General features: G+C 39.5%; 1 protein-coding gene across 1 annotated transcript in view; it reads right to left on the bottom strand.

Moving 5' to 3' along the window:
- LOC133033401 (uncharacterized) overlaps positions 1-26,234 on the bottom strand; it is a 55,687-nt gene extending 29,453 nt beyond the window's left edge. The window contains exons 1-5 of the mRNA XM_061108115.1: positions 26,114-26,234; positions 5,284-5,667; positions 4,992-5,234; positions 3,870-4,763; positions 2,964-3,092 (exon numbers count right to left, since the gene is read on the bottom strand). Coding sequence (XP_060964098.1) covers positions 2,964-3,092; positions 3,870-4,763; positions 4,992-5,234; positions 5,284-5,667; positions 26,114-26,234 — 1,771 coding nt within the window. The remainder of the gene's footprint in view (positions 1-2,963; positions 3,093-3,869; positions 4,764-4,991; positions 5,235-5,283; positions 5,668-26,113) is intronic.
- Between the last annotated feature and the right edge of the window lie 1,111 nt (positions 26,235-27,345).

Below are 27,345 nucleotides of genomic sequence, written 5' to 3'. Positions count from 1 at the left end.
CACATTCCAAGTAATAACAATGCTGATAAGTATTTCCATATATTATAATTCTTTCCACAACATTCTAATATCCAAATAATTCAAATAATCAGGTAATCAGAAAATTAACAAGCTATCTTTTAACTTAAAGCTTACTAAACCATGAGTCAATCAGGTCCTTGCAGCCAATGTACATATCAAACCAGTCTTCAGGATCTAAAAACCTTGGCGCTCTGATACCATGTTGTAACGCCCTGTCCAACAGGGACGCCACGTGTGTGCACTTTATTTAAAATACCAATAATTATATAAGATGTAATTATACTAAAAGTGTGGGTAATTAAATTTTTGATAGTTAAAACTCAACCTTTAAATTGTTTAACAAAAGATAAGTAACATGATTTATGGGGTCCCCCTGTTTTCAAAATATTTACAAACTGGTTTCAAAGTATTTTACAACATAAGCTTTATATTTTCCAAAATACAATCAAAATAGAGCATCTTGTAAATCGGGCTGCCTACGGTGGTATGTACATTCTTCTTTGCGACCATAAACTCATGGTTGCTCGACTTTAGCCTTTCCTTTACCTGCACCATAAAGCACCAGTGAGTCACAGAGACTCAGCAAGAAAGTGATCAAAACAATAATTGAAAGAAAATGATTATCAACTTAATTTCATGCCATTATGTTTACTCACTATTTGATAATAATAAACATTCCCTTAAACATCTCACATTCCTGGTACTTAATAAAGTACCACTTTTTACCACTCGTTACATACGAAATTTGAATATGTCACTATCGTTGCCCGATAAAGCAAACGATAAGTAAGAAACCTAACCGCGGTTTCAAGAGTAATTACTCATAACGGTAATAACCGTTTCCAACCCTAGGTCATAACCTAGGCTTAATAAGCTTTAATCAACATCATGATAATAATTAAGGTCACCTCCATTCATTCATTGATTTTTAACCACATACGGTGCTTACCACTTTTCTTACCTTAATTCAGGAGTCAAGAATATGGCCGACCTGGGTGGAAAAACAAGCTAGGCAATCCCGGTCCTATGTCACGACAATTGAAACACAATAAATACCTTAACATAATATTCCGGATTAAAACCCTAATTTAAAACCGATTAGACTAAGCCTTCACCATCTATATAATAATTCAAATAACTCAAAATTATTCAAAGGCAGGTACTAGGTTCAACCCCGAGCTAAACACGGTTCAGAGAAAACCCGAGAAATTTTTCCCCTGCTGTAACCGGTCGACCGGTTCTGATACAGCAGAACCAACCGGTCGACCGGTTGCTGCAGAAAAATTCTGGTTTTTCTCCTCCAAACTCGAACCAAAACCATTTCGTACCTAATTTGCACTTCCGAAGCAGTTCAATATACCAAATACAACATATCCAACACATCATTCAATCTCAATTCACCACTTACCTCAAAATCACCATCTCACATGAAAATCAAGCTCAAATTACTTAATCAATTGCATTCAAACTAAACAGCCATTAAAATCACATGATACTAACTTCAACACACCCAAAAAGAGACCTAAAAAAACCAAAACAACCCAGACTAAACATACAGCCACGAAATCCTACAACCCTCATCCAAAACCAACCTAAATTAGTGAAATCTTCAATCCTCAAGGAAAAGAACTTACCTTCAAAGCTTCTAGGATGATCTTGGGTATCCAACTTGCTCAAAAGCTGAGAGAAATCCAAATGAATCCCCTGGTTTTGGCTAGCTCTAGGTCACGAAAGAGAGAAGAGAAGGAGAAGGAGAAGGAGTGAAGCTTCTTTGCCTTGGAAGGTTTCTTTCTAACTTAAGTGAAGTGTTTGTTTTTTTTTTTTTAAAATTTCCTTCCTTAAATAAACAATAGGCAGCAGAAAATAAAAGAAGAAAAGTCAAAAAAAATTCCTTTGAATTTCCTAATTTACCCCTCTCACAATATATTTTTTTTTAAAAAAAAAACCCTAGGGGCATTTTGGTAATTTTACTAATTCCCCAATCCGACATTCTACTAAAATTCTAACTTAATCCGGGATATTCTCAAAATAATTCTTTCATTTAATGTCGTGACATTGCTAACCACATAGCTAAATTTCCACAATTACCGGGCCCAAAATAACGTATTTCATTAATTAATTGCTCAACAATTACCTAAGTAAGATCATAATCCTACTTCATTTCCCAAGTAATTACATATTTAATAAAATATGTCCATTTAAATATTATTTATTTTCTGGGATATTACAACTATCCCCCACTTATAGGAATTTCGTCCTCGAAATTTACCTGAAAAGCTCGGGATATAGCTCCCGCATCTGCGACTCTAATTTCCAAGTCGCTTCTTCAACTTTGCTGTTCCGCCACAACACTTTGACTAGTGGAATTGTCTTGTTTCGCAACACCTTTTCTTTCCTGTCTAAGATCTGTACTGGTTGTTCTTCATACGACAGGTCGGTTTGAAGCTCAATGTCTTCATAACTTAAGATATGAGTTGTATCAGATACATATTTCCGAAGCATCGAGACATGAAACACGTTATGAACTCCAGATAAAGCAGGAGGTAGAGCCAACCGATAAGCTACCTGACCTACTTTCTCAAGAATCTCAAATGGACCAATAAATCTGGGACTCAACTTTCCCTTCTTCCCGAACCTTCGAATTCCCTTCATTGGGGACACCCGAAGAAAAACAAAATCCCCAACTTGGAATTCAACATCTCTACGCTTTGGATCTGCGTAGCTTTTCTGTCTACTTTGGGAAGCAAGCATACGAGCTCGAATCTTTTCAATAGCCTCGCTCGTTCTTTGGATAGCTTCTGGTCCAAGATATCTACGTTCACCAGCCTCATCCCAGTGAATAGGTGATCGACATTTCCTTCCATAAAGCATCTCATACGGAGCCATGCCAATGGTACTCTGATAACTATTGTTATAAGAAAACTCAATAAGAGGTAGGTACTTGTTCCAAGAACCTTCAAAGTCCATTACACATGCTCTCAACATATCCTCAAGTATCTGGATAGTCCTTTCAGATTGACCATCGGTTTGAGGATGAAAAGCTGTACTGAATTTCAACTTAGTACCCATTGCTTGCTGTAAACTTTCCCAGAATTTGGATGTAAATTTTGGATCTCGATCTGAAACTATCGACTTTGGGGCACCATGAAGTCGAACTATCTCCTTAATATACAAATCAGCATATTGATCCACTGTATACGTTGTCCTCACCGGGAGAAAGTGAGCAGACTTCGTATATCGATCCACTATCACCCAAATAGAATCATAATACCCTACTGTTCTGGGCAATCCTACCACAAAATCCATGGTGATGTCTTCCCATTTCCATTCAGGAATCGTTAGAGGTTGCAGTAAACCTGCCAGCCTTTGGTGTTCTGCTTTAATTTGTTGACAGGTTAAGCATTTTGACACATATTCAACAATATCCCTCTTCATACCCGGACACCAGTATAAAGCTTTCACATCATGATACATCTTGGTTGTTCCCGGGTGTAAGGAGTACGGTGTAGTATGAGATTCATCAAGAATCTCTTGTCTGATTTCTTTATCAACCTAGCATACGTATTCGTTTTTGTATCGCAACAACCCATCAGATAAGCACGAAAAGTCTCTTGCCAATCCAGCCTCTAACTTCTCCTTATGTCCCTGTAGCTCAAGGTCACCTTGTTGGGCTACTCTAATTCTTTCCAATAGGTTAGACTGTATGGTGATATTAGCAAGTTTTCCAATTACAAATTCAATTCCCGCTCTCGTCATATCCTCAGCCAACTTTGCTGAGATTTCCTTTAGTTCACAAACTTGCCCTGGTCCTTTCCGACTTAGAGCATCCGCTACCACATTTGCTTTACCAGGGTGGTAGAGAATCTCGCAGTCATAATCTTTGACCAGTTCTAACCATCGTCGTTGCCTCATATTTAAATCCTTCTGAGTGAAAAAGTACTTGAGGCTTTTGTGATCTGTATAAATTTCACACTTCTCACCGTATAGATAGTGACGCCAAACTTTTAGTGCAAAGACAACAGCTGCTAATTCAATATCATGGGTAGGATATCGTTGTTCATACTCCTTCAATTGCCTGGATGCATAAGCAATCACTTTCCCTGACTGCATAAGAACACAACCTAACCCTTGTTTGGATGCATCACAATAAATCACAAACTTTTCATCACCTTTTGGTAAGGTTAGCACCGAAGCGGTAATCAACCTTTGCTTCAATTCCTGAAAACTACCTTCACACTTGTCAGTCCAAACAAACTTACAATTCTTTCGGGTCAACTCAGTTAAAGGCGTAGAAATCTTTGCAAAGCCCTCAACAAATCTTCGGTAATACCCTGCTAACCCCAGGAAACTTCTAACTTCAGTTGCTGACTTAGGTCGAGGCCAGTCACGCAGTGCTTCAATCTTTACTGGATCCACTAAAATACCATCTTTACTCACCACATGCCCCAAGAAACTCACCTGAGGTAACCAGAATTCACATTTCTTAAACTTGGCATACAACTTATGCTCCCTCAGACGTTGTAATACCATTCGAAGATGTCTTTCGTGAGTCTCTTCCGAGTCTGAATAAATTAGAATATCATCGATAAAGACAATAACAAAATCATCCAGAAAATCTTTGAACACTCGGTTCATCAAGTCCATAAATGCTGCCGGGGCATTTGTTAATCCGAAGGACATTACCAGGAATTCATAATGACCATACCGGGTCCGAAAAGCTGTCTTGGGAATATCCTCCTCTCGAATCCTCAGTTGGTGATAACCAGATCGAAGATCAATTTTAGAAAAGACAGTTTTACCCTGCAACTGATCAAATAAATCATCTATTCTTGGCAGAGGGTACTTGTTCTTCACTGTTAATTTGTTTAACTCCCGATAATCTATACACATTCTTAATGTTCCATCTTTCTTTTTCACAAACAAAACCGGTGCACCCCAAGGTGAAGTACTAGGTCTAGTAAATTTTAAATCCATCATCCCCTGTAATTGAACTTTTAACTCTTTCAGCTCTGCAGGTGCCATCCTGTAGGGAGCTTTCGATACCGGCTCAGCTCCTGGTATTAAATCAATCTCAAAATCAATTTCACGTTTTGGTGGCAACCCTGGTAACTCTTCTGGGAACACATCCAGAAATTCTCGAACCACTGGGACATGCTCCGGTCCCGCTAGTGGTTCCCTGGAAATATCCACAACACTTCTCACACAACAAATCCCTTGCCTTGAGGGCTGAAATTAAGGGAATACGAGATCCTTGCATCTTACCCACAAATACAAAGGGGTCCTCGCCCTCAGGCTGAAAAGTTACCATCTTTCGTTTACAGTCAATGGTGGCGTTGTATTTAGCAAGCCAATCCATCCCCAAAATAACATCAAAATCCTCCAGATTTAATTCTATCAGATCAACTGATAACTCTCTTCCTTCCACAAACACTGGAAGGGATCGAACCCACCTGCTGGAGATAACCAACTCCCCAGTAGGCAACAAGGTTCCAAAACCTCTAGAAAGCACATCACTAGGTTTATTCAGCTGCTCAATTATTCTACTTGAAATATAAGAATGCGTCGCACCAGAATCAATTAACACAGTCAATAAAGTACCAGCAACAGAAAGCTGACCTGTCACAGTAGAAGGACCAGCATCAGCCTCAGCTTGAGTCAGGGTAAACACTCGGGCAGGAGCGGGTGTATCATCCTTCTTTTGCTCTAACCGTAGCAATTGTGGGCAATTTCTCTTCATATGACCCACCATTCCACAGTGGAAACAGGCCCTAGCCTGACACTCGTCCAGGTGATGCTTTTTACACCTCGGACATTCAGGAAAAGTCCGCCAGTTTTCATTCCCACTACGACGGAAACCTTGGTTACCCTGGAATCTTTTGTTTGGGCCTGCTGCTGATGATTCACTAGGTCTTTTCCTGCGGTCACCAAAATCAGTACCTCTACCCGAACCAGCACCTGCTGTTTGCTTCCATGAATCTCTTCTGGCAATATTTTTCTTTCGTATCTGAGCCTCTGCACCCTCAGAAACTAAAGCCAACTCAACTATCTGAGCATAAGTTCGGGCAACCCCCGGTTGTTTAGAAGCAACAATCACATCCCGGGCGATGTGTTCATCCAGCCCCCGAATAAACTTTGCTTTTCTAGCAGCTTCAGTAGCCACCTCATCTGAGGCAAACTTTGCCAGTCGATCAAACTTAGTAGCATACTCTGTCACAGTCATACTACCCTGAGTTAACCGTATAAACTCTTCTGCCTTTGCTGCCTTAATAGACTCATTATAATACTTCTCATAAAATAAGGCCCGAAAAGTTTCCCAGGTCATATTATTCAGATCATGGCCCTGAGATACAATCTCCCACCAAATACGGGCATCATCTCGTAGCATATAGGTAGCACACCTGACCCGGTCATTATCTTCAACTCGCATAAAATCGAAAATGGATGTTATCATACTCATCCATTGCTCCGCTTTGAGTGGATCAGCACCACCCTCAAACACTGGCGGATTCTGCTTCCTGAACCGTTCATACAATGGTTCCAAACGATTCCCTGCATCCGGTGGCACTACAAGAGGTGCCGGAGGATCAGGATTAAGATTTAGAGCAGGCTGAGCTCGCTGCTCTCTTAATTCTCTGATTTGCTCACCTTGCTGCCGAATAGTTTCTTGCATAGCAGCATATAACTGTTCCCAATTAGGTGGTGGTAAAGGGTTCTCACCCTCACCGGCAGCCCCGAGCCCAGCTAGCTCGCGGGTACCCCTACCAGTCCGCCTTGGGTGCATAACTATACACCTGCGATCACATTCCAAGTAATAACAATGCTGATAAGTATTTCCATATATTATAATTCTTTCCACAACATTCTAATATCCACATAATTCAAATAATCAGGTAATCAGAAAATTAACAAGCTATCTTTTAACTTAAAGCTTACTAAACCATGAGTCAATCAGGTCCTTGCAGCCAATGTACATATCAAACCAGTCTTCAGGATCTAAAAACCTTGGCGCTCTGATACCATGTTGTAACGCCCTGTCCAACAGGGACGCCACGTGTGTGCACTTTATTTAAAATACCAATAATTATATAAGATGTAATTATACTAAAAGTGTGGGTAATTAAATTTTTGATAGTTAAAACTCAACCTTTAAATTGTTTAACAAAAGATAAGTAACATGATTTATGGGGTCCCCCTGTTTTCAAAATATTTACAAACTGGTTTCAAAGTATTTTACAACATAAGCTTTATATTTTCCAAAATACAATCAAAATAGAGCATCCTGTAAACTGGGCTGCCTACGGCTGGTATGTACATTGCTGCTGCGACCATAAACTCATGGTTGCTCGACTTTAGCCTTTCCTTTACTGCACCATAAAGCACCGGTGAGTCACGGAGACTCGAAGAAAGTGATCAAAACAATAATTGAAAGAAAATGATTATCAACTTAATTTCATGCCATTATGCTTACTCACTATTTGATAATAATAAACATTCCCTTAAACATCTCACATTCCTGGTACTTAATAAAGTACCACTTTTTACCACTCGTTACATACGAGCTGAATATGTCACTATTGTTGCCCGATAAAGCAAACGATAAGTAAGAAACCTAACCGCGGTTTCAAGAGTAATTACTCATAACGGTAATAACCGTTTCCAACCCTAGGTCATAACCTAGGCTTAATAAGCTTTAATCAACATCATGATAATAATTAAGGTCACCTCCATTCATTCATTGATTTTTAACCACATACGGTGCTTACCACTTTTCTTACCTTAATTCAGGAGTCAAGAATATGGCCGACCTGGGTGGAAAAACAAGCTAGGCAATCCCGGTCCTATGTCACGACAATTGAAACACAATAAATACCTTAACATAATATTCCGATTAAAACCCTAATTTAAAACCGATTAGACTAAGCCTTCACCATCTATATAATAATTCAAATAACTCAAAATTATTCAAAGGCAGGTACTAGGTTCAACCCCGAGCTAAACACGGTTCAGAGAAAACCCGAGAAATTTTTCCCCGTCAGAATCGGTCGACCGGTTCTGATACAGCAGAACCAACCGGTCGACCAGTTGCTGCCAGACCAGAAAAATTCTGGTTTTTCTCCTCCAGCTCGAACCAAAACCATTTCAGACCTAATTTGCACTTCCAGAACAGTTCAATATACCAAATACAACATATCCAACACATCATTCAATCTCAATTCACCACTTACCTCAAAATCACCATCTCACATGAAAATCAAGCTCAAATTACTTAATCAATTGCATTCAAACTAAACAGCCATTAAAATCACATGATACTAACTTCAACACACCCAAAAAGAGACCTAAAAACACCATCACAACCCAGACTAAACATACAGCCACGAAATCCTACAACCCTCATCCAAAACCAACCTAAATTAGTGAAATCTTCAATCCTCAAGGAAAAGAACTTACCTTCAAAGCTTCTAGGATGATCTTGGGTATCCAACTTGCTCAAAAGCTGAGAGAAATCCAAATGAATCCCCTGGTTTTGGCTAGCTCTAGGTCACGAAAGAGAGAAGAGAAGGAGAAGGAGAAGGAGTGAAGCTTCTTTGCCTTGGAAGGTTTCTTTCTAACTTAAGTGAAGTGTTTGTTTTTTTTTTTTTAAAATTTCCTTCCTTAAATAAACAATAGGCAGCAGAAAATAAAAGAAGAAAAGTCAAAAAAAATTCCTTTGAATTTCCTAAATTACCCCTCTCACAATATATTTTTTTTTAAAAAAAAAACCCTAGGGGCATTTTGGTAATTTTACTAATTCCCCAATCCGACATTCTACTAAAATTCTAACTTAATCCGGGATATTCTCAAAATAATTCTTTCATTTAATGTCGTGACATTGCTAACCACATAGCTAAATTTCCACAATTACCGGGCCCAAAATAACGTATTTCATTAATTAATTGCTCAACAATTACCTAAGTAAGATCATAATCCTACTTCATTTCCCAAGTAATTACATATTTAATAAAATATGTCCATTTAAATATTATTTATTTTCTGGGATATTACAACTATCCCCCACTTATAGGAATTTTGTCCTCGAAATTTACCTGAAAAGCTCGGGATATAGCTCCCGCATCTGCGACTCTAATTCCCAAGTCGCTTCTTCAACTTTGCTGTTCCGCCACAACACTTTGACTAGTGGAATAGTCTTGTTTCGCAACACCTTTTCTTTCCTGTCTAAGATCTGTACTGGTTGTTCTTCATACGACAGGTCGGTTTGAAGCTCAATCTCTTCATAACTTAAGATATGAGTTGTATCAGATACATATTTCCGAAGCATCGAGACATGAAACACGTTATGAACTCCAGATAAAGCAGGAGGTAGAGCCAACCGATAAGCTACCTGACCTACTTTCTCAAGAATCTCAAATGGACCAATAAATCTAGGACTCAACTTTCCCTTCTTCCCGAACATTCGAATTCCCTTCATTGGGGACACCCGAAGAAAAACAAAATCCCCAACTTGGAATTCAACATCTCTACGCTTTGGATCTGCGTAGCTTTTCTGTCTACTTTGGGAAGCAAGCATACGAGCTCGAATCTTTTCAATAGCCTCGCTCGTTCTTTGGACAGCTTCTGGTCCAAGATATCTACGTTCACCAGCCTCATCCCAGTGAATAGGTGATCGACATTTCCTCCCATAAAGCATCTCATACGGAGCCATGCCAATGGTACTCTGATAACTATTGTTATAAGAAAACTCAATCAGAGGTAGGTACTTGTTCCAAGAACCTTCAAAGTCCATTACACATGCTCTCAACATATCCTCAAGTATCTGGATAGTCCTTTTAGATTGACCATCGGTTTGAGGATGAAAAGCTGTACTGAATTTCAACTTAGTACCCATTGCTTGCTGTAAACTTTCCCAGAATTTGGATGTAAATTTTGGATCTCGATCTGAAACTATCGACTTTGGGGCACCATGAAGTCGAACTATCTCCTTAATATACAAATCAGCATATTGATCCACTATATACGTTGTCCTCACCGGGAGAAAGTGAGCAGACTTCGTATATCGATCCACTATCACCCAAATAGAATCATAATACCCTACTGTTCTGGGCAATCCTACCACAAAATCCATGGTGATGTCTTCCCATTTCCATTCAGGAATCTTTAGAGGTTGCAGTAAACCTGCCGGCCTTTGGTGTTCTGCTTTAATTTGTTGACAGGTTAAGCATTTTGACACATATTCATCAATATCCCTCTTCATACCCGCCACCAATTATAAAGCTTTCACATCATGATACATCTTGGTTGTTCCCGGGTGTAAGGAGTACGGTGTAGTATGAGATTCATCAAGAATCTCTTGTACCGATTTCTTTATCAACCTAAGTATTACGTATTCGTTTTTGTATCGCAACAACCCATCAGATAAGCACGAAAAGTCTCTTGCCAATCCAGCCTCTAACTTCTCCTTATGTCCCTGTAGCTCAAGGTCACCTTGTTGGGCTACTCTAATTCTTTCCAATAGGTTAGACTGTATGGTGATATTAGCAAGTTTTCCAATTACAAATTCAATTCCCGCTCTCGTCATATCCTCAGCAAACTTTGCTGAGATTTCCTTTAGTTCACAAACTTGCCCTAGTCCTTTCCGACTTAGAGCATCCGCTACCACATTTGCTTTACCAGGGTGGTAGAGAATCTCGCAGTCATAATCTTTGACCAGTTCTAACCATCGTCGTTGCCTCATATTTAAATCCTTCTGAGTGAAAAAGTACTTGAGGCTTTTGTGATCTGTATAAATTTCAAACTTCTCACCGTATAGATAGTGACGCCAAACTTTTAGTGCAAAGACAACCGCTGCTAATTCAATATCATGGGTAGGATATCGTTGTTCATACTCCTTCAATTTCCTGGATGCATAAGCAATCACTTTCCCTGACTGCATAAGAACACAACCTAACCCTTGTTTGGATGCATCACAATAAATCACAAACTTTTCATCACCTTTTGGTAAGGTTAGCACCGGAGAGGTAATCAACCTTTGCTTCAATTCCTGAAAACTACCTTCACACTTAACAGTCCAAACAAACTTACAATTCTTTCGGGTCAACTCAGTTAAAGGCGTAGAAATCTTTGCAAAGCCCTCAACAAATCTTCGGTAATACCCTGCTAACCCCAGGAAACTTCTAACTTCAGTTGCTGACTTAGGTCGAGGCCAGTCACGCAGTGCTTCAATCTTTACTGGATCCACTAAAATACCATCTTTACTCACCACATGCCCCAAGAAACTCACCTGAGGTAACCAGAATTCACATTTCTTAAACTTGGCATACAACTTATGCTCCCTCAGACGTTGTAATACCATTCGAAGATGTCTTTCGTGAGTCTCTTCCGAGTCTGAATAAATTAGAATATCATCGATAAAGACAATAACAAAATCATCCAGAAAATCTTTGAACACTCGGTTCATCAAGTCCGTAAATGCTGCCGGGGCATTTGTTAATCCGAAGGACATTACCAGGAATTCATAATGACCATACCGGGTCCGAAAAGCTGTCTTGGGAATATCCTCCTCTCGAATCCTCAGTTGGTGATAACCAGATCGAAGATCAATTTTAGAAAAGACAGTTTTACCTTGCAACTGATCAAATAAATCATCTATTCTTGGCAGAGGGTACTTGTTCTTCACTGTTAATTTGTTTAACTCCCGATAATCTATACACATTCTTAATGTTCCATCTTTCTTTTTCACAAACAAAACCGGTGCACCCCAAGGTGAAGTACTAGGTCTAGTAAATTTTAAATCCATCATCCCCTGTAATTGAACTTTTAACTCTTTCAGCTCTGCAGGTGCCATCCTGTAGGGAGCTTTCGATACCGGCTCAGCTCCTGGTATTAAATCAATCTCAAAATCAATTTCACGTTTTGGTGGCAACCCTGGTAACTCTTCTGGGAACACATCCAGAAATTCTCGAACCACTGGGACATGCTCCGGTCCCGCTAGTGGTTCCCTGGAAATATCCACAACACTTGCCAAGAAACCAATGCACCTCTCACACAACAAATCCCTTGCCTTGAGGGCTGAAATTAAGGGAATCCGAGATCCTTGCATCTTACCCACAAATACAAAGGGGTCCTCGCCCTCAGGCTGAAAAGTTACCATCTTTCGTTTACAGTCAATGGTGGCGTTGTATTTAGCAAGCCAATCCATCCCCAAAATAACATCAAAATCCTCCAGATTTAATTCTATCAGATCAACTGATAACTCTCTTCCTTCCACAAACACTGGAAGGGATCGAACCCACCTGCTGGAGATAACCAACTCCCCAGTAGGCAACAAGGTTCCAAAACCTCTAGAAAGCACATCACTAGGTTTATTCAGCTGCTCAATTATTCTACTTGAAATATAAGAATGGGTCGCACCAGAATCAATTAACACAGTCAATAAAGTACCAGCAACAGAAAGCTGACCTGTCACAGTAGAAGGACCAGCATCAGCCTCAGCTTGAGTCAGGGCAAACACTCGGGCAGGAGCGGGTGTATCATCCTTCTTTTGCTCTAACCGTAGCAATTGTGGGCAATTTCTCTTCATATGACCCACCATTCCACAGTGGAAACAGGCCCTAGCCTGACACTCGCCTGTGTGTTGCTTTTTACACCTCGGACATTTAGGAAAAGTCCGCAAGTTTTCATTCCCACTACGCCGGAAACCTTGGTTACCCTGGAATCTTTTGTTTGGGCCTCGCCGCCGATGATTCACTAGGTCTTTTCCCCGCGGTCACCAAAATCGGTACCTCTACCCGAACCAAGACTCGCCGTTTGCTTCCATGAATCTCTTCTGGCAATATTTTTCTTTCGTATCTGAGCCTCTGCACCCTCAGAAACTAAAGCCAACTCAACTATCTGAGCATAAGTTCGGGCAACCCCCGGTTGTTTAGAAGCAACAATCACATCCCGGGCGATGTGTTCATCCAGCCCCCGAATGAACTTTGCTTTTCTAGCAGCTTCAGTAGCCACCTCATCTGAGGCAAACTTTGCCAGTCGATCAAACTTAGTAGCATACTCTGTCACAGTCATACTACCCTGAGTTAACCGTATAAACTCTTCTGCCTTTGCTGCCTTAATAGACTCATTATAATACTTCTCATAAAATAAGGCCCGAAAAGTTTCCCAGGTCATATTATTCAGATCATGGCCCTGAGATACAATCTCCCACCAAATACGGGCATCATCTCGTAGCATATAGGTAGCACACCTGACCCGGTCATTATCTTCAACTCGCATAAAATCGAAAATGGATGTTATCATACTCATCCATTGCTCCGCTTTGAGTGGATCAGCACCACCCTCAAACAACGGCGGATTCGCTTCCGAACCGTTCATACAATGGTTCCAAACGATTCCTCGCATCCGGTGGCACTACAAGAGGTGCGGAGGATCGGGATTAAGATTTAGAGCGAGGCCGAGCTCGTCGCTCTCTTAATTCTCTCGATTTGCTCACCCCCGCTGCCGAATAGTTTCTTGCATAGCAGCATATAACTGTTCCCAATTAGGTGGTGGTAAAGGGTTCTCACCCTCACCGGCAGCCCCGAGCCCAGCTAGCTCGCGGGTACCCCTACCAGTCCGCCTTGGGTGCATAACTATACACCTGCGATCACATTCCAAGTAATAACAATGCTGATAAGTATTTCCATATATTATAATTCTTTCCACAACATTCTGATATCCACATAATTCAAATAATCAGGTAATCAGAAAATTAACAAGCTATCTTTTAACTTAAAGCTTACTAAACCATGAGTCGATCGAGTCCTTGCGGCCAATGTACATATCAAACCGCCTTCGGGATCTAAAAACCTTGGCGCTCTGATACCATGTTGTAACGCCCTGTCCAACAGGGACGCCACGTGTGTGCACTTTATTTAAAATACCAATAATTATATAAGATGTAATTATACTAAAAGTGTGGGTAATTAAATTTTTGATGGTTAAAACTCAACCTTTAAATTGTTTAACAAAAGATAAGTAACATGATTTATGGGGTCCCCCTGTTTTCAAAATATTTACAAACTGGTTTCAAAGTATTTTACAACATAAGCTTTATATTTTCCAAAATACAATCAAAATAGAGCATCCCGTAAACTCGTCGCCTACGGCTGGTATGTACATTGCTGCTGCGACCATAAACTCATGGTTGCTCGACTTTAGCCTTTCCTTTACCTGCACCATAAAGCACCAGTGAGTCACAGAGACTCAGCAAGAAAGTGATCAAAACAATAATTGAAAGAAAATGATTATCAACTTAATTTCATGCCATTATGCTTACTCACTATTTGATAATAATAAACATTCCCTTAAACATCTCACATTCCTGGTACTTAATAAAGTACCACTTTTTACCACTCGTTACATACGAGCTGAATATGTCACTATCGTTGCCCGATAAAGCAAACGATAAGTAAGAAACCTAACCGCGGTTTCAAGAGTAATTACTCATAACGGTAATAACCGTTTCCAACCCTAGGTCATAACCTAGGCTTAATAAGCTTTAATCAACATCATGATAATAATTAAGGTCACCTCCATTCATTCATTGATTTTTAACCACATACGGTGCTTACCACTTTTCTTACCTTAATTCAGGAGTCAAGAATATGGCCGACCTGGGTGGAAAAACAAGCTAGGCAATCCCGGTCCTATGTCACGACAATTGAAACACAATAAATACCTTAACATAATATTCCGGATTAAAACCCTAATTTAAAACCGATTAGACTAAGCCTTCACCATCTATATAATAATTCAAATAACTCAAAATTATTCAAAGGCAGGTACTAGGTTCAACCCCGAGCTAAACACGGTTCAGAGAAAACCCGAGAAATTTTTCCCCTGCTGTAACCGGTCGACCGGTTCTGATACAGCAGAACCAACCGGTCGACCGGTTGCTGCCAGACCAGAAAAATTCTGGTTTTTCTCCTCCAGCTCGAACCAAAACCATTTCAGACCTAATTTGCACTTCCAGAACAGTTCAATATACCAAATACAACATATCCAACACATCATTCAATCTCAATTCACCACTTACCTCAAAATCACCATCTCACATGAAAATCAAGCTCAAATTACTTAATCAATTGCATTCAAACTAAACAGCCATTAAAATCACATGATACTAACTTCAACACACCCAAAAAGAGACCTAAAAACACCATCACAACCCAGACTAAACATACAGCCACGAAATCCTACAACCCTCATCCAAAACCAACCTAAATTAGTGAAATCTTCAATCCTCAAGGAAAAGAACTTACCTTCAAAGCTTCTAGGATGATCTTGGGTATCCAACTTGCTCAAAAGCTGAGAGAAATCCAAATGAATCCCCTGGTTTTGGCTAGCTCTAGGTCACGAAAGAGAGAAGAGAAGGAGAAGGAGAAGGAGTGAAGCTTCTTTGCCTTGGAAGGTTTCTTTCTAACTTAAGTGAAGTGTTTGTTTTTTTTTTTTTAAAATTTCCTTCCTTAAATAAACAATAGGCAGCAGAAAATAAAAGAAGAAAAGTCAAAAAAAATTCCTTTGAATTTCCTAAATTACCCCTCTCACAATATATTTTTTTAAAAAAAAAAAACCCTAGGGGCATTTTGGTAATTTTACTAATTCCCCAATCCGACATTCTACTAAAATTCTAACTTAATCCGGGATATTCTCAAAATAATTCTTTCATTTAATGTCGTGACATTGCTAACCACATAGCTAAATTTCCACAATTACCGGGCCCAAAATAACGTATTTCATTAATTAATTGCTCAACAATTACCTAAGTAAGATCATAATCCTACTTCATTTCCCAAGTAATTACATATTTAATAAAATATGTCCATTTAAATATTATTTATTTTCTGGGATATTACAACTATCCCCCACTTATAGGAATTTTGTCCTCGAAATTTACCTGAAAAGCTCGGGATATAGCTCCCGCATCTGCGACTCTAATTCCCAAGTCGCTTCTTCAACTTTGCTGTTCCGCCACAACACTTTGACTAGTGGAATAGTCTTGTTTCGCAACACCTTTTCTTTCCTGTCTAAGATCTGTACTGGTTGTTCTTCATACGACAGGTCGGTTTGAAGCTCAATGTCTTCATAACTTAAGATATGAGTTGTATCAGATACATATTTCCGAAGCATCGAGACATGAAACACGTTATGAACTCCAGATAAAGCAGGAGGTAGAGCCAACCGATAAGCTACCTGACCTACTTTCTCAAGAATCTCAAATGGACCAATAAATCTAGGACTCAACTTTCCCTTCTTCCCGAACATTCGAATTCCCTTCATTGGGGACACCCGAAGAAAAACAAAATCCCCAACTTGGAATTCAACATCTCTACGCTTTGGATCTGCGTAGCTTTTCTGTCTACTTTGGGAAGCAAGCATACGAGCTCGAATCTTTTCAATAGCCTCGCTCGTTCTTTGGACAGCTTCTGGTCCAAGATATCTACGTTCACCAGCCTCATCCCAGTGAATAGGTGATCGACATTTCCTCCCATAAAGCATCTCATACGGAGCCATGCCAATGGTACTCTGATAACTATTGTTATAAGAAAACTCAATCAGAGGTAGGTACTTGTTCCAAGAACCTTGAAAGTCCATTACACATGCTCTCAACATATCCTCAAGTATCTGGATAGTCCTTTTAGATTGACCATCGGTTTGAGGATGAAAAGCTGTACTGAATTTCAACTTAGTACCCATTGCTTGCTGTAAACTTTCCCAGAATTTGGATGTAAATTTTGGATCTCGATCTGAAACTATCGACTTTGGGGCACCATGAAGTCGAACTATCTCCTTAATATACAAATCAGCATATTGATCCACTGTATACGTTGTCCTCACCGGGAGAAAGTGAGCAGACTTAGTATATCGATCCACTATCACCCAAATAGAATCATAATACCCTACTGTTCTGGGCAATCCTACCACAAAATCCATGGTGATGTCTTCCCATTTCCATTCAGGAATCTTTAGAGGTTGCAGTAAACCTGCCGGCCTTTGGTGTTCTGCTTTAATTTGTTGACAGGTTAAGCATTTTGACACATATTCATCAATATCCCTCTTCATACCCGGCCACCAGTATAAAGCTTTCACATCATGATACATCTTGGTTGTTCCCGGGTGTAAGGAGTACGGTGTAGTATGAGATTCATCAAGAATCTCTTGTCTGATTTCTTTATCAACCTGCATACGTATTCTGTTTTTGTATCGCAACAACCCATCAGATAAGCACGAAAAGTCTCTTGCCAATCCAGCCTCTAACTTCTCCTTATGTCCCTGTAGCTCAAGGTCACCTTGTTGGGCTACTCTAATTCTTTCCAATAGGTTAGACTGTATGGTGATATTAGCAAGTTTTCCAATTACAAATTCAATTCCCGCTCTCGTCATATCCTCAGCCAACTTTGCTGAGATTTCCTTTAGTTCACAAACTTGCCCTAGTCCTTTCCGACTTAGAGCATCCGCTACCACATTTGCTTTACCAGGGTGGTAGAGAATCTCGCAGTCATAATCTTTGACCAGTTCTAACCATCGTCGTTGCCTCATATTTAAATCCTTCTGAGTGAAAAAGTACTTGAGGCTTTTGTGATTTGTATAAATTTCAAACTTCTCACCGTATAGATAGTGACGCCAAACTTTTAGTGCAAAGACAACCGCTGCTAATTGAAAATCATGGGTAGGATATCGTTGTTCATACTCCTTCAATTTCCTGGATGCATAAGCAATCACTTTCCCTGACTGCATAAGAACACAACCTAACCCTTGTTTGGATGCATCACAATAAATCACAAACTTTTCATCACCTTTTGGTAAGGTTAGCACCGGAGCGGTAATCAACCTTTGCTTCAATTCCTGAAAACTACCTTCACACTTGTCAGTCCAAACAAACTTACAATTCTTTCGGGTCAACTCAGTTAAAGGCGTAGAAATCTTTGCAAAGCCCTCAACAAATCTTCGGTAATACCCTGCTAACCCCAGGAAACTTCTAACTTCAGTTGCTGACTTAGGTCGAGGCCAGTCACGCAGTGCTTCAATCTTTACTGGATCCACTAAAATACCATCTTTACTCACCACATGCCCCAAGAAACTCACCTGAGGTAACCAGAATTCACATTTCTTAAACTTGGCATACAACTTATGCTCCCTCAGACGTTGTAATACCATTCGAAGATGTCTTTCGTGAGTCTCTTCCGAGTCTGAATAAATTAGAATATCATCGATAAAGACAATAACAAAATCATCCAGAAAATCTTTGAACACTCGGTTCATCAAGTCCATAAATGCCTGGGCATTTGTTAATCCGAAGGACATTACCAGGAATTCATAATGACCATACCGGGTCCGAAAAGCTGTCTTGGGAATATCCTCCTCTCGAATCCTCAGTTGGTGATAACCAGATCGAAGATCAATTTTAGAAAAGACAGTTTTACCTTGCAACTGATCAAATAAATCATCTATTCTTGGCAGAGGGTACTTGTTCTTCACTGTTAATTTGTTTAACTCCCGATAATCTATACACATTCTTAATGTTCCATCTTTCTTTTTCACAAACAAAACCGGTGCACCCCAAGGTGAAGTACTAGGTCTAGTAAATTTTAAATCCATCATCCCCTGTAATTGAACTTTTAACTCTTTCGGCCTCCGCAGTGCCATCCCGTAGGAGCTTTCGATACCGGCTCGCCTCCCGGTATTAAATCAATCTCAAAATCAATTTCACGTTTTGGTGGCAACCCTGGTAACTCTTCTGGGAACACATCCAGAAATTCTCGAACCACTAGGACATGCTCCGGTCCCGCTAGTGGTTCCCTGGAAATATCCACAACACTTGCCAAGAAACCAATGCACCTCTCACACAACAAATCCCTTGCCTTGAGGGCTGAAATTAAGGGAATCCGAGATCCTTGCATCTTACCCACAAATACAAAGGGGTCCTCGCCCTCAGGCTGAAAAGTTACCATCTTTCGTTTACAGTCAATGGTGGCGTTGTATTTAGCAAGCCAATCCATCCCCAAAATAACATCAAAATCCTCCAGATTTAATTCTATCAGATCAACTGATAACTCTCTTCCTTCCACAAACACTGGAAGGGATCGAACCCACCTGCTGGAGATAACCAACTCCCCAAAGAGGGCAACAAGGTTCCAAAACCTCTAGAAAGCACATCACTAGGTTTATTCACCGCTCAATTATTCTACTTGAAATATAAGAATGGGTCGCACCGTAATCAATTAACACAGTCAATAAAGTACCGGCAACGTAAAGCCGACTCCGTCACAAGAGAAGGACCGGCATCGGCCTCGCCTTGAGTCGTGGCAACAATGGGCAGAGCGGGTGTATCATCCTTCTTTTGCTCTAACCGTAGCAATTGTGGGCAATTTCTCTTCATATGACCCACCATTCCAAAGTGGAAACAGGCCCTAGCCTGACACTCGCCCAGGTGTTGCTTTTTACACCTCGGACATTTAGGAAAAGTCCGCAAGTTTTCATTCCCACTACGACGGAAACCTTGGTTACCCTGGAATCTTTTGTTTGGGCCTGCTGCTGATGATTCACTAGGTCTTTTCCTGCGGTCACCAAAATCAGTACCTCTACCCGAACCAGCACCTGCTGTTTGCTTCCATGAATCTCTTCTGGCAATATTTTTCTTTCGTATCTGAGCCTCTGCACCCTCAGAAACTAAAGCCAACTCAACTATCTGAGCATAAGTTCGGGCAACCCCCGATTGTTTAGAAGCAACAATCACATCCCGGGCGATGTGTTCATCCAGCCCCCGAATGAACTTTGCTTTTCTAGCAGCTTCAGTAGCCACCTCATCTGAGGCAAACTTTGCCAGTCGATCAAACTTAGTAGCATACTCTGTCACAGTCATACTACCCTGAGTTAACCGTATAAACTCTTCTGCCTTTGCTGCCTTAATAGACTCATTATAATACTTCTCATAAAATAAGGCCCGAAAAGTTTCCCAGGTCATATTATTCAGATCATGGCCCTGAGATACAATCTCCCACCAAATACGGGCATCATCTCGTAGCATATAGGTAGCACACCTGACCCGGTCATTATCTTCAACTCGCATAAAATCGAAAATGGATGTTATCATACTCATCCATTGCTCCGCTTTGAGTGGATCAGCACCACCCTCAAACACTGGCGGATTCTGCTTCCTGAACCGTTCATACAATGGTTCCAAACGATTCCCTGCATCCGGTGGCACTACAAGAGGTGCCGGAGGATCAGGATTAAGATTTAGAGCAGGCTGAGCTCGCTGCTCTCTTAATTCTCTGATTTGCTCACCCTGCTGCCGAATAGTTTCTTGCATAGCAGCATATAACTGTTCCCAATTAGGTGGTGGTAAAGGGTTCTCACCCTCACCGGCAGCCCCGAGCCCAGCTAGCTCGCGGGTACCCCTACCAGTCCGCCTTGGGTGCATAACTATACACCTGCGATCACATTCCAAGTAATAACAATGCTGATAAGTATTTCCATATATTATAATTCTTTCCACAACATTCTGATATCCACATAATTCAAATAATCAGGTAATCAGAAAATTAACAAGCTATCTTTTAACTTAAAGCTTACTAAACCATGAGTCAATCAGGTCCTTGCAGCCAATGTACATATCAAACCAGTCTTCAGGATCTAAAAACCTTGGCGCTCTGATACCATGTTGTAACGCCCTGTCCAACAGGGACGCCACGTGTGTGCACTTTATTTAAAATACCAATAATTATATAAGATGTAATTATACTAAAAGTGTGGGTAATTAAATTTTTGATAGTTAAAACTCAACCTTTAAATTGTTTAACAAAAGATAAGTAACATGATTTATGGGGTCCCCCTGTTTTCAAAATATTTACAAACTGGTTTCAAAGTATTTTACAACATAAGCTTTATATTTTCCAAAATACAATCAAAATAGAGCATCCTGTAAACTGGGCTGCCTACGGCTGGTATGTACATTGCTGCTGCGACCATAAACTCATGGTTGCTCGACTTTAGCCTTTCCTTTACCTGCACCATAAAGCACCAGTGAGTCACAGAGACTCAGCAAGAAAGTGATCAAAACAATAATTGAAAGAAAATGATTATCAACTTAATTTCATGCCATTATGCTTACTCACTATTTGATAATAATAAACATTCCCTTAAACATCTCACATTCCTGGTACTTAATAAAGTACCACTTTTTACCACTCGTTACATACGAGCTGAATATGTCACTATCGTTGCCCGATAAAGCAAACGATAAGTAAGAAACCTAACCGCGGTTTCAAGAGTAATTACTCATAACGGTAATAACCGTTTCCAACCCTAGGTCATAACCTAGGCTTAATAAGCTTTAATCAACATCATGATAATAATTAAGGTCACCTCCATTCATTCATTGATTTTTAACCACATACGGTGCTTACCACTTTTCTTACCTTAATTCAGGAGTCAAGAATATGGCCGACCTGGGTGGAAAAACAAGCTAGGCAATCCCGGTCCTATGTCACGACAATTGAAACACAATAAATACCTTAACATAATATTCCGGATTAAAACCCTAATTTAAAACCGATTAGACTAAGCCTTCACCATCTATATAATAATTCAAATAACTCAAAATTATTCAAAGGCAGGTACTAGGTTCAACCCCGAGCTAAACACGGTTCAGAGAAAACCCGAGAAATTTTTCCCCTGCTGTAACCGGTCGACCGGTTCTGATACAGCAGAACCAACCGGTCGACCGGTTGCTGCCAGACCAGAAAAATTCTGGTTTTTCTCCTCCAGCTCGAACCAAAACCATTTCAGACCTAATTTGCACTTCCAGAACAGTTCAATATACCAAATACAACATATCCAACACATCATTCAATCTCAATTCACCACTTACCTCAAAATCACCATCTCACATGAAAATCAAGCTCAAATTACTTAATCAATTGCATTCAAACTAAACAGCCATTAAAATCACATGATACTAACTTCAACACACCCAAAAAGAGACCTAAAAACACCATCACAACCCAGACTAAACATACAGCCACGAAATCCTACAACCCTCATCCAAAACCAACCTAAATTAGTGAAATCTTCAATCCTCAAGGAAAAGAACTTACCTTCAAAGCTTCTAGGATGATCTTGGGTATCCAACTTGCTCAAAAGCTGAGAGAAATCCAAATGAATCCCCTGGTTTTGGCTAGCTCTAGGTCACGAAAGAGAGAAGAGAAGGAGAAGGAGAAGGAGTGAAGCTTCCTTGCCTTGGAAGGTTTCTTTCTAACTTAAGTGAAGTGTTTGTTTTTTTTTTTTTAAAATTTCCTTCCTTAAATAAACAATAGGCAGCAGAAAATAAAAGAAGAAAAGTCAAAAAAAATTCCTTTGAATTTCCTAATTTACCCCTCTCACAATATATTTTTTTTTTAAAAAAAACCCTAGGGGCATTTTGGTAATTTTACTAATTCCCCAATCCGACATTCTACTAAAATTCTAACTTAATCCGGGATATTCTCAAAATAATTCTTTCATTTAATGTCGTGACATTGCTAACCACATAGCTAAATTTCCACAATTACCGGGCCCAAAATAACGTATTTCATTAATTAATTGCTCAACAATTACCTAAGTAAGATCATAATCCTACTTCATTTCCCAAGTAATTACATATTTAATAAAATATGTCCATTTAAATATTATTTATTTTCTAGGATATTACAACTGAACCATTCAACATTAAATGTTATTTATGATCTATATTAATAAGTAAATCTAATTATATTGAAATGAGTTTTATTTAGGGCATAAAACCCAACATATTCCTGGTCCTTTATGTTGACGACATTTTGATTATTGGAAACAATATCAAGAAAATGACTCACATCAAGGAATGGCTTAACACTCAATTCGATATGAAAGATTTGGGTGAAGCAGCCTATGTTCTTGGTATTCAGATTATCAGAAACCGGAGGAACAGATCTCTTGCTCTCTCTCAAACAACCTACATTGATAAAGTTTTAGAGAGATTCTCCATGAACAACACCAATGGGGCGAATATGCCTTCTAGATATGGTATCCGTCTATCTAAGGAATAGTCTCCTACTGATCCTCAAGAGATAGAGGACATGGCGAAAATTCCCTATGCTTCTGCAATTGGAAGACTAATGTATGCAATGTTATGCACTAGACCTGACATCTGCTATGCAGCTGGAATCGTGAGCAGGTATCAGTCTAATCCAGGACAGGAACATTGGAATGCAGTTAAGTATATTCTGAAATACTTAAAGAGTACAAGGAATCTTGTGTTAGTCTACAAGGGTGGTGCTTTAAATCCCATAGGCTATACTGATTCAGATTTCCAGGCATGTCTTGAAGACAAGAAATCTACATCTGGGATGGTGTTTACTCTTTGGGGTGGAGCAGTGGTTTGGAGAAGTGCAAAACAAACCGCGATATCGGACTCAACGATGGAAGCTGAATACATAGCTGCAGCAGAAGCTGCTAAAGAGCTTGTGTGGCTAAGAAAGTTCTTCACCAGTATCGGTGTCGTGCCTGGAATGGAAAAGCCTGTGGTCCTACTTTGTGATAATAATGGAGCAATAGCCAACAGTAAGGAACCTCGAAGCCACAAGAGAAGCAAACACATAGAAAGGAAGTATCACATCATCAGAGAATATGTGGCAAGAGGGGATGTACTAGTTGAGAAAGTGGACACAGAAGACAACTTAGCTGATCCATTCACCAAAGTCTTGGCCGTGACTGCATTTGAAAAGCACTGTCAGAATTTAGGATTAATTGATATGTACTGATTAGTTTTATACTAGTGCAAGTTGGAGTTTGTTGGGTTTTATGCCCTAGATAAAACTCCATTTCAATGTAATCCAGTTTATTCAACATCAATAAAGAAACAGAAGTATTTTTCATTTATTTGTGTATGTTTTGGTTCATCTTATCAATTGCTTGTCTATATGATTTATAAATTCATCTGAAACCCTTTTCACATACTTGATCCTGTTTATTGTGTTGTCAACATATTGGAAAGTAAACATGACTATGTGAATAAAGTTTCTAGATTTATCAGACACAGGGTTTTACTGATATGATAATCTACAACAGAGTTTACTTGTATTTGGAGAAATGCTATGTTCTTTCCAGAGCATTGGTTAAAGTAAAGCTCAGGTTGGATGCATGGAGTATGCATCGGAACGGACCGATATTGAACTTTGACTTAGATTTATTAAACTTACCGTAATATCTATTCAAGTCAATATCGCCTAGTTGATACTAGATAAAATGATCTTAATCCTGTTATGATTAGGCTCAATCTCAAGAGGTTATTCGTGTTCTTTGATTTGTTAGTTAAGCCTACTTTTGGGTCAGGGTGATACGTACATTTTGGGAACACGGTAGTGCAATTGAGTGGGAGCGCTAACATAAACATGGAATCTATATCTTCTATCTGGCGAATAGTAAGTGAAGGATAATCTCCTTCGAGCTTGACCAAACGAAAATAAATGGTGGAGTACAAATTTCACATAAGCTGAAATATCATTTATACCAGGTTAAGTGTTTTAAGGATAAAATACATTGTAGGGTGTAACAGTAATCTAATCCCTTTACAGTGTAGATCATTCATATAGAGGATCATTGATCAAATTAGGATTATAACAATGGATAACTAATGATGTGTCTATATGGGGGAACATATAGAGCATTCTATATACTAAGAGTGCAATTCTAAGTTCTATGCGTGGATTCAACGAAGAATTAATAAGTCAGTGAATTTAGGTTATAAATTTTTGTTCTGCTTATTGGAAGCTCGATTATATAGACCCATGGTCCCCCACTAGTTGGGATAAGATTGCTTGTAAGACTCATATATTTGGTTTTGATTAACCAATTATAACTCTCAAATTAGACTATGTCTATTTGTGAATTTTTCACTAAGTAAGGGCGAAATTGTAAAGAAAGAGTTTTTAGGGCATATTTGTTAATTATGATACTTTGTATGGTTCAATTAATAAATATGATAAATGACAATATTATTTAATAATTATTTATAGTGATTAAATAGTTAGAATTCGCATTTAAATGGTTGAATTTGAAAATTGGCGTTTTTGAGAAAATGAGATGCAGAAATGATGAAACTGCAAAATTGCAAAAGTAAGGCCCAAATCCACATTGCCTAGGCTGGCCACTTTTATAGGCTTTATCATCTGATATTTTCATTATTTTAATGCCAAGTAATTCAAACCTAACCCTAGTTGAATGCTATAAAAAGATAGAGAAAGCTTCAGGAAAATTACACTTTCATTCAGAGAAAAACCTGAGCCTTCTCTTTCTAAACCCTAGCTGCCAGTTCTTACTCTTCTTCTTCCTTGAAGTTTCGAAACCACTTAGTGATTAGAGTAGTGCCCACACACAGCAAGTGATACCTCAATCATAGTGAGGTAGATCGTGAAGAAAGACATTCAACAAGAAGCAGTTTCAGCACTAAAGAAGGAGAGAAAGAGATCCAGGTTCAGATCTTGATAATACTCTGCGACAGAAAGGATAGAAGGGTTAAAGATCTGAACGGAAGGAGACATTTTATTCTGCTGCACCCAATGTAAGATTTCTCATACTTTATATGTGTTTATTTCATAATCGTTTTAGAAGTTCATATTTAGGATGTTATTCAACATACATGTAAGTAGATCTAAGATCCTGGTAAAAAAATTTCCAACACATGCCACACTGGAAACAAGTCTTGGCCTGACATACACCCTGATGGTGTTTCTTACATTTTGGACACTCAGGATAAGATCGGAATGAAGATCCGCGGCCTTGACGGCCACCTCTGTTTCCCCAAAACTTTCTATTATTCCCTGATATTCTGGAAGCATTAGCCTTCCCTTTGTGATCATGGTTACCACCATTGGTCCCCTTATTGATATTACCACTAGCAGGAGGATTTGATGTCGTGGTGCATCCTTTGCTATCTACTCCTTTGTTACATGCTGCTTAGCCTCCTTGGCAATTAAGGCTAGCTCTACCACTTTCTTATACAAAGTGTCATGAGTAGTGGTAATCTTCAAGTCCTAACTGATTGTGGCATTAAGTCCTCTAACATATTTCTTTTTTTTTTTGGTGAAATCTGTAGCCACCAGATCACCAGCAAATTTGGACAGCCGATCAAACTCCAGAGTGTATTCGGCCACAGACATTTTCCCTTGAGTCAATTTCACAAAGTCCTCCCTATGTGCAGTCCTCACAGCGATGTTATAAGGTTTTCCTCAAACAAACTCTTGAACTCTTCCCAAGTCATCACACTAACATCACGAGTCTGCCCCACTATATCCCACCAGATGCGTACATGATCTTGTAACATGAAAGTTGCACAATTTACTCTCTCTATTCTCGTCACCCGCATATTATCAAAGATACGGGTGATTGTACTCATCCACTACTCAACATTAATTAAGTCAGTACCTCCCAGAAAAGTTGGAGGTTGCAGCTTCACAAACCACTCAAACACCGAGTCTCTATGCGGCAACATAAACCCCTAGTTACCTACCACAGGCATAGGTGCTGGTGGTAACACTTGCTCAACAAGGGCAACTGGCACTGATTTCCTTAACTGATGAAACTATTCCTCTTGACGAAGTATGATACCTCGCATTTCTTGAAACATCTGTTGCCAGTCAACAGGCAGATTATCATTGCCGACCCCCGCATTATCCCCTGAATTCTACGGAGGTGCAAGCGGTGCCGGTGGATTGGTCTGGTTTCCACCAGGCTCTACACGCTCACCATGTGGTCTAGATGAATACAGAGGGTCCATTTTTACAAATAACCCTGTAATCAACAACCCCGACAACTTAAGCACCAATAACACACTTATGCACTCATTGCCTTAAACCCTAACTCAACTATTCATTCCAATTAAATTAACATTTATCATATAACATTCAAAGCATGGCATCATAAATCACATAATACTCTAGATGCTGGCATACTGCCTAAAATGGAAAGCTGTAAATAAATGATCATACAAGCAGTAAAGCATTTACTCTCAGCACTTACTGCACAATGGGTTGAGCTTGTCTCTGACGATCATTGTACATGTTCGATCGGTCTATAAGAAGTTTAAAAACCTTGGCGCTCTGATACCATACTGTAGGGCTGAGCATCAGTCGGTTTGTTCAGTTTTTTTACAAATAAAAATTCAAATTTCAGTTTTCAGTTCGGATTGGTTCAATCCGAAAACCAACTGACCAATCCAAAAACATCTTTAAAACCGACCAATGTGAATCGCGGTTTGGTCGGTTAAAATCG

This window comes from Cannabis sativa, unplaced genomic scaffold (assembly GCF_029168945.1).
Source record: "Cannabis sativa cultivar Pink pepper isolate KNU-18-1 unplaced genomic scaffold, ASM2916894v1 Contig7, whole genome shotgun sequence".
Taxonomy (NCBI): domain Eukaryota; kingdom Viridiplantae; phylum Streptophyta; class Magnoliopsida; order Rosales; family Cannabaceae; genus Cannabis; species Cannabis sativa.
Note: the sequence above shows the minus strand (reverse complement) of the source record. Positions and strands in the feature narration are given on the sequence as shown.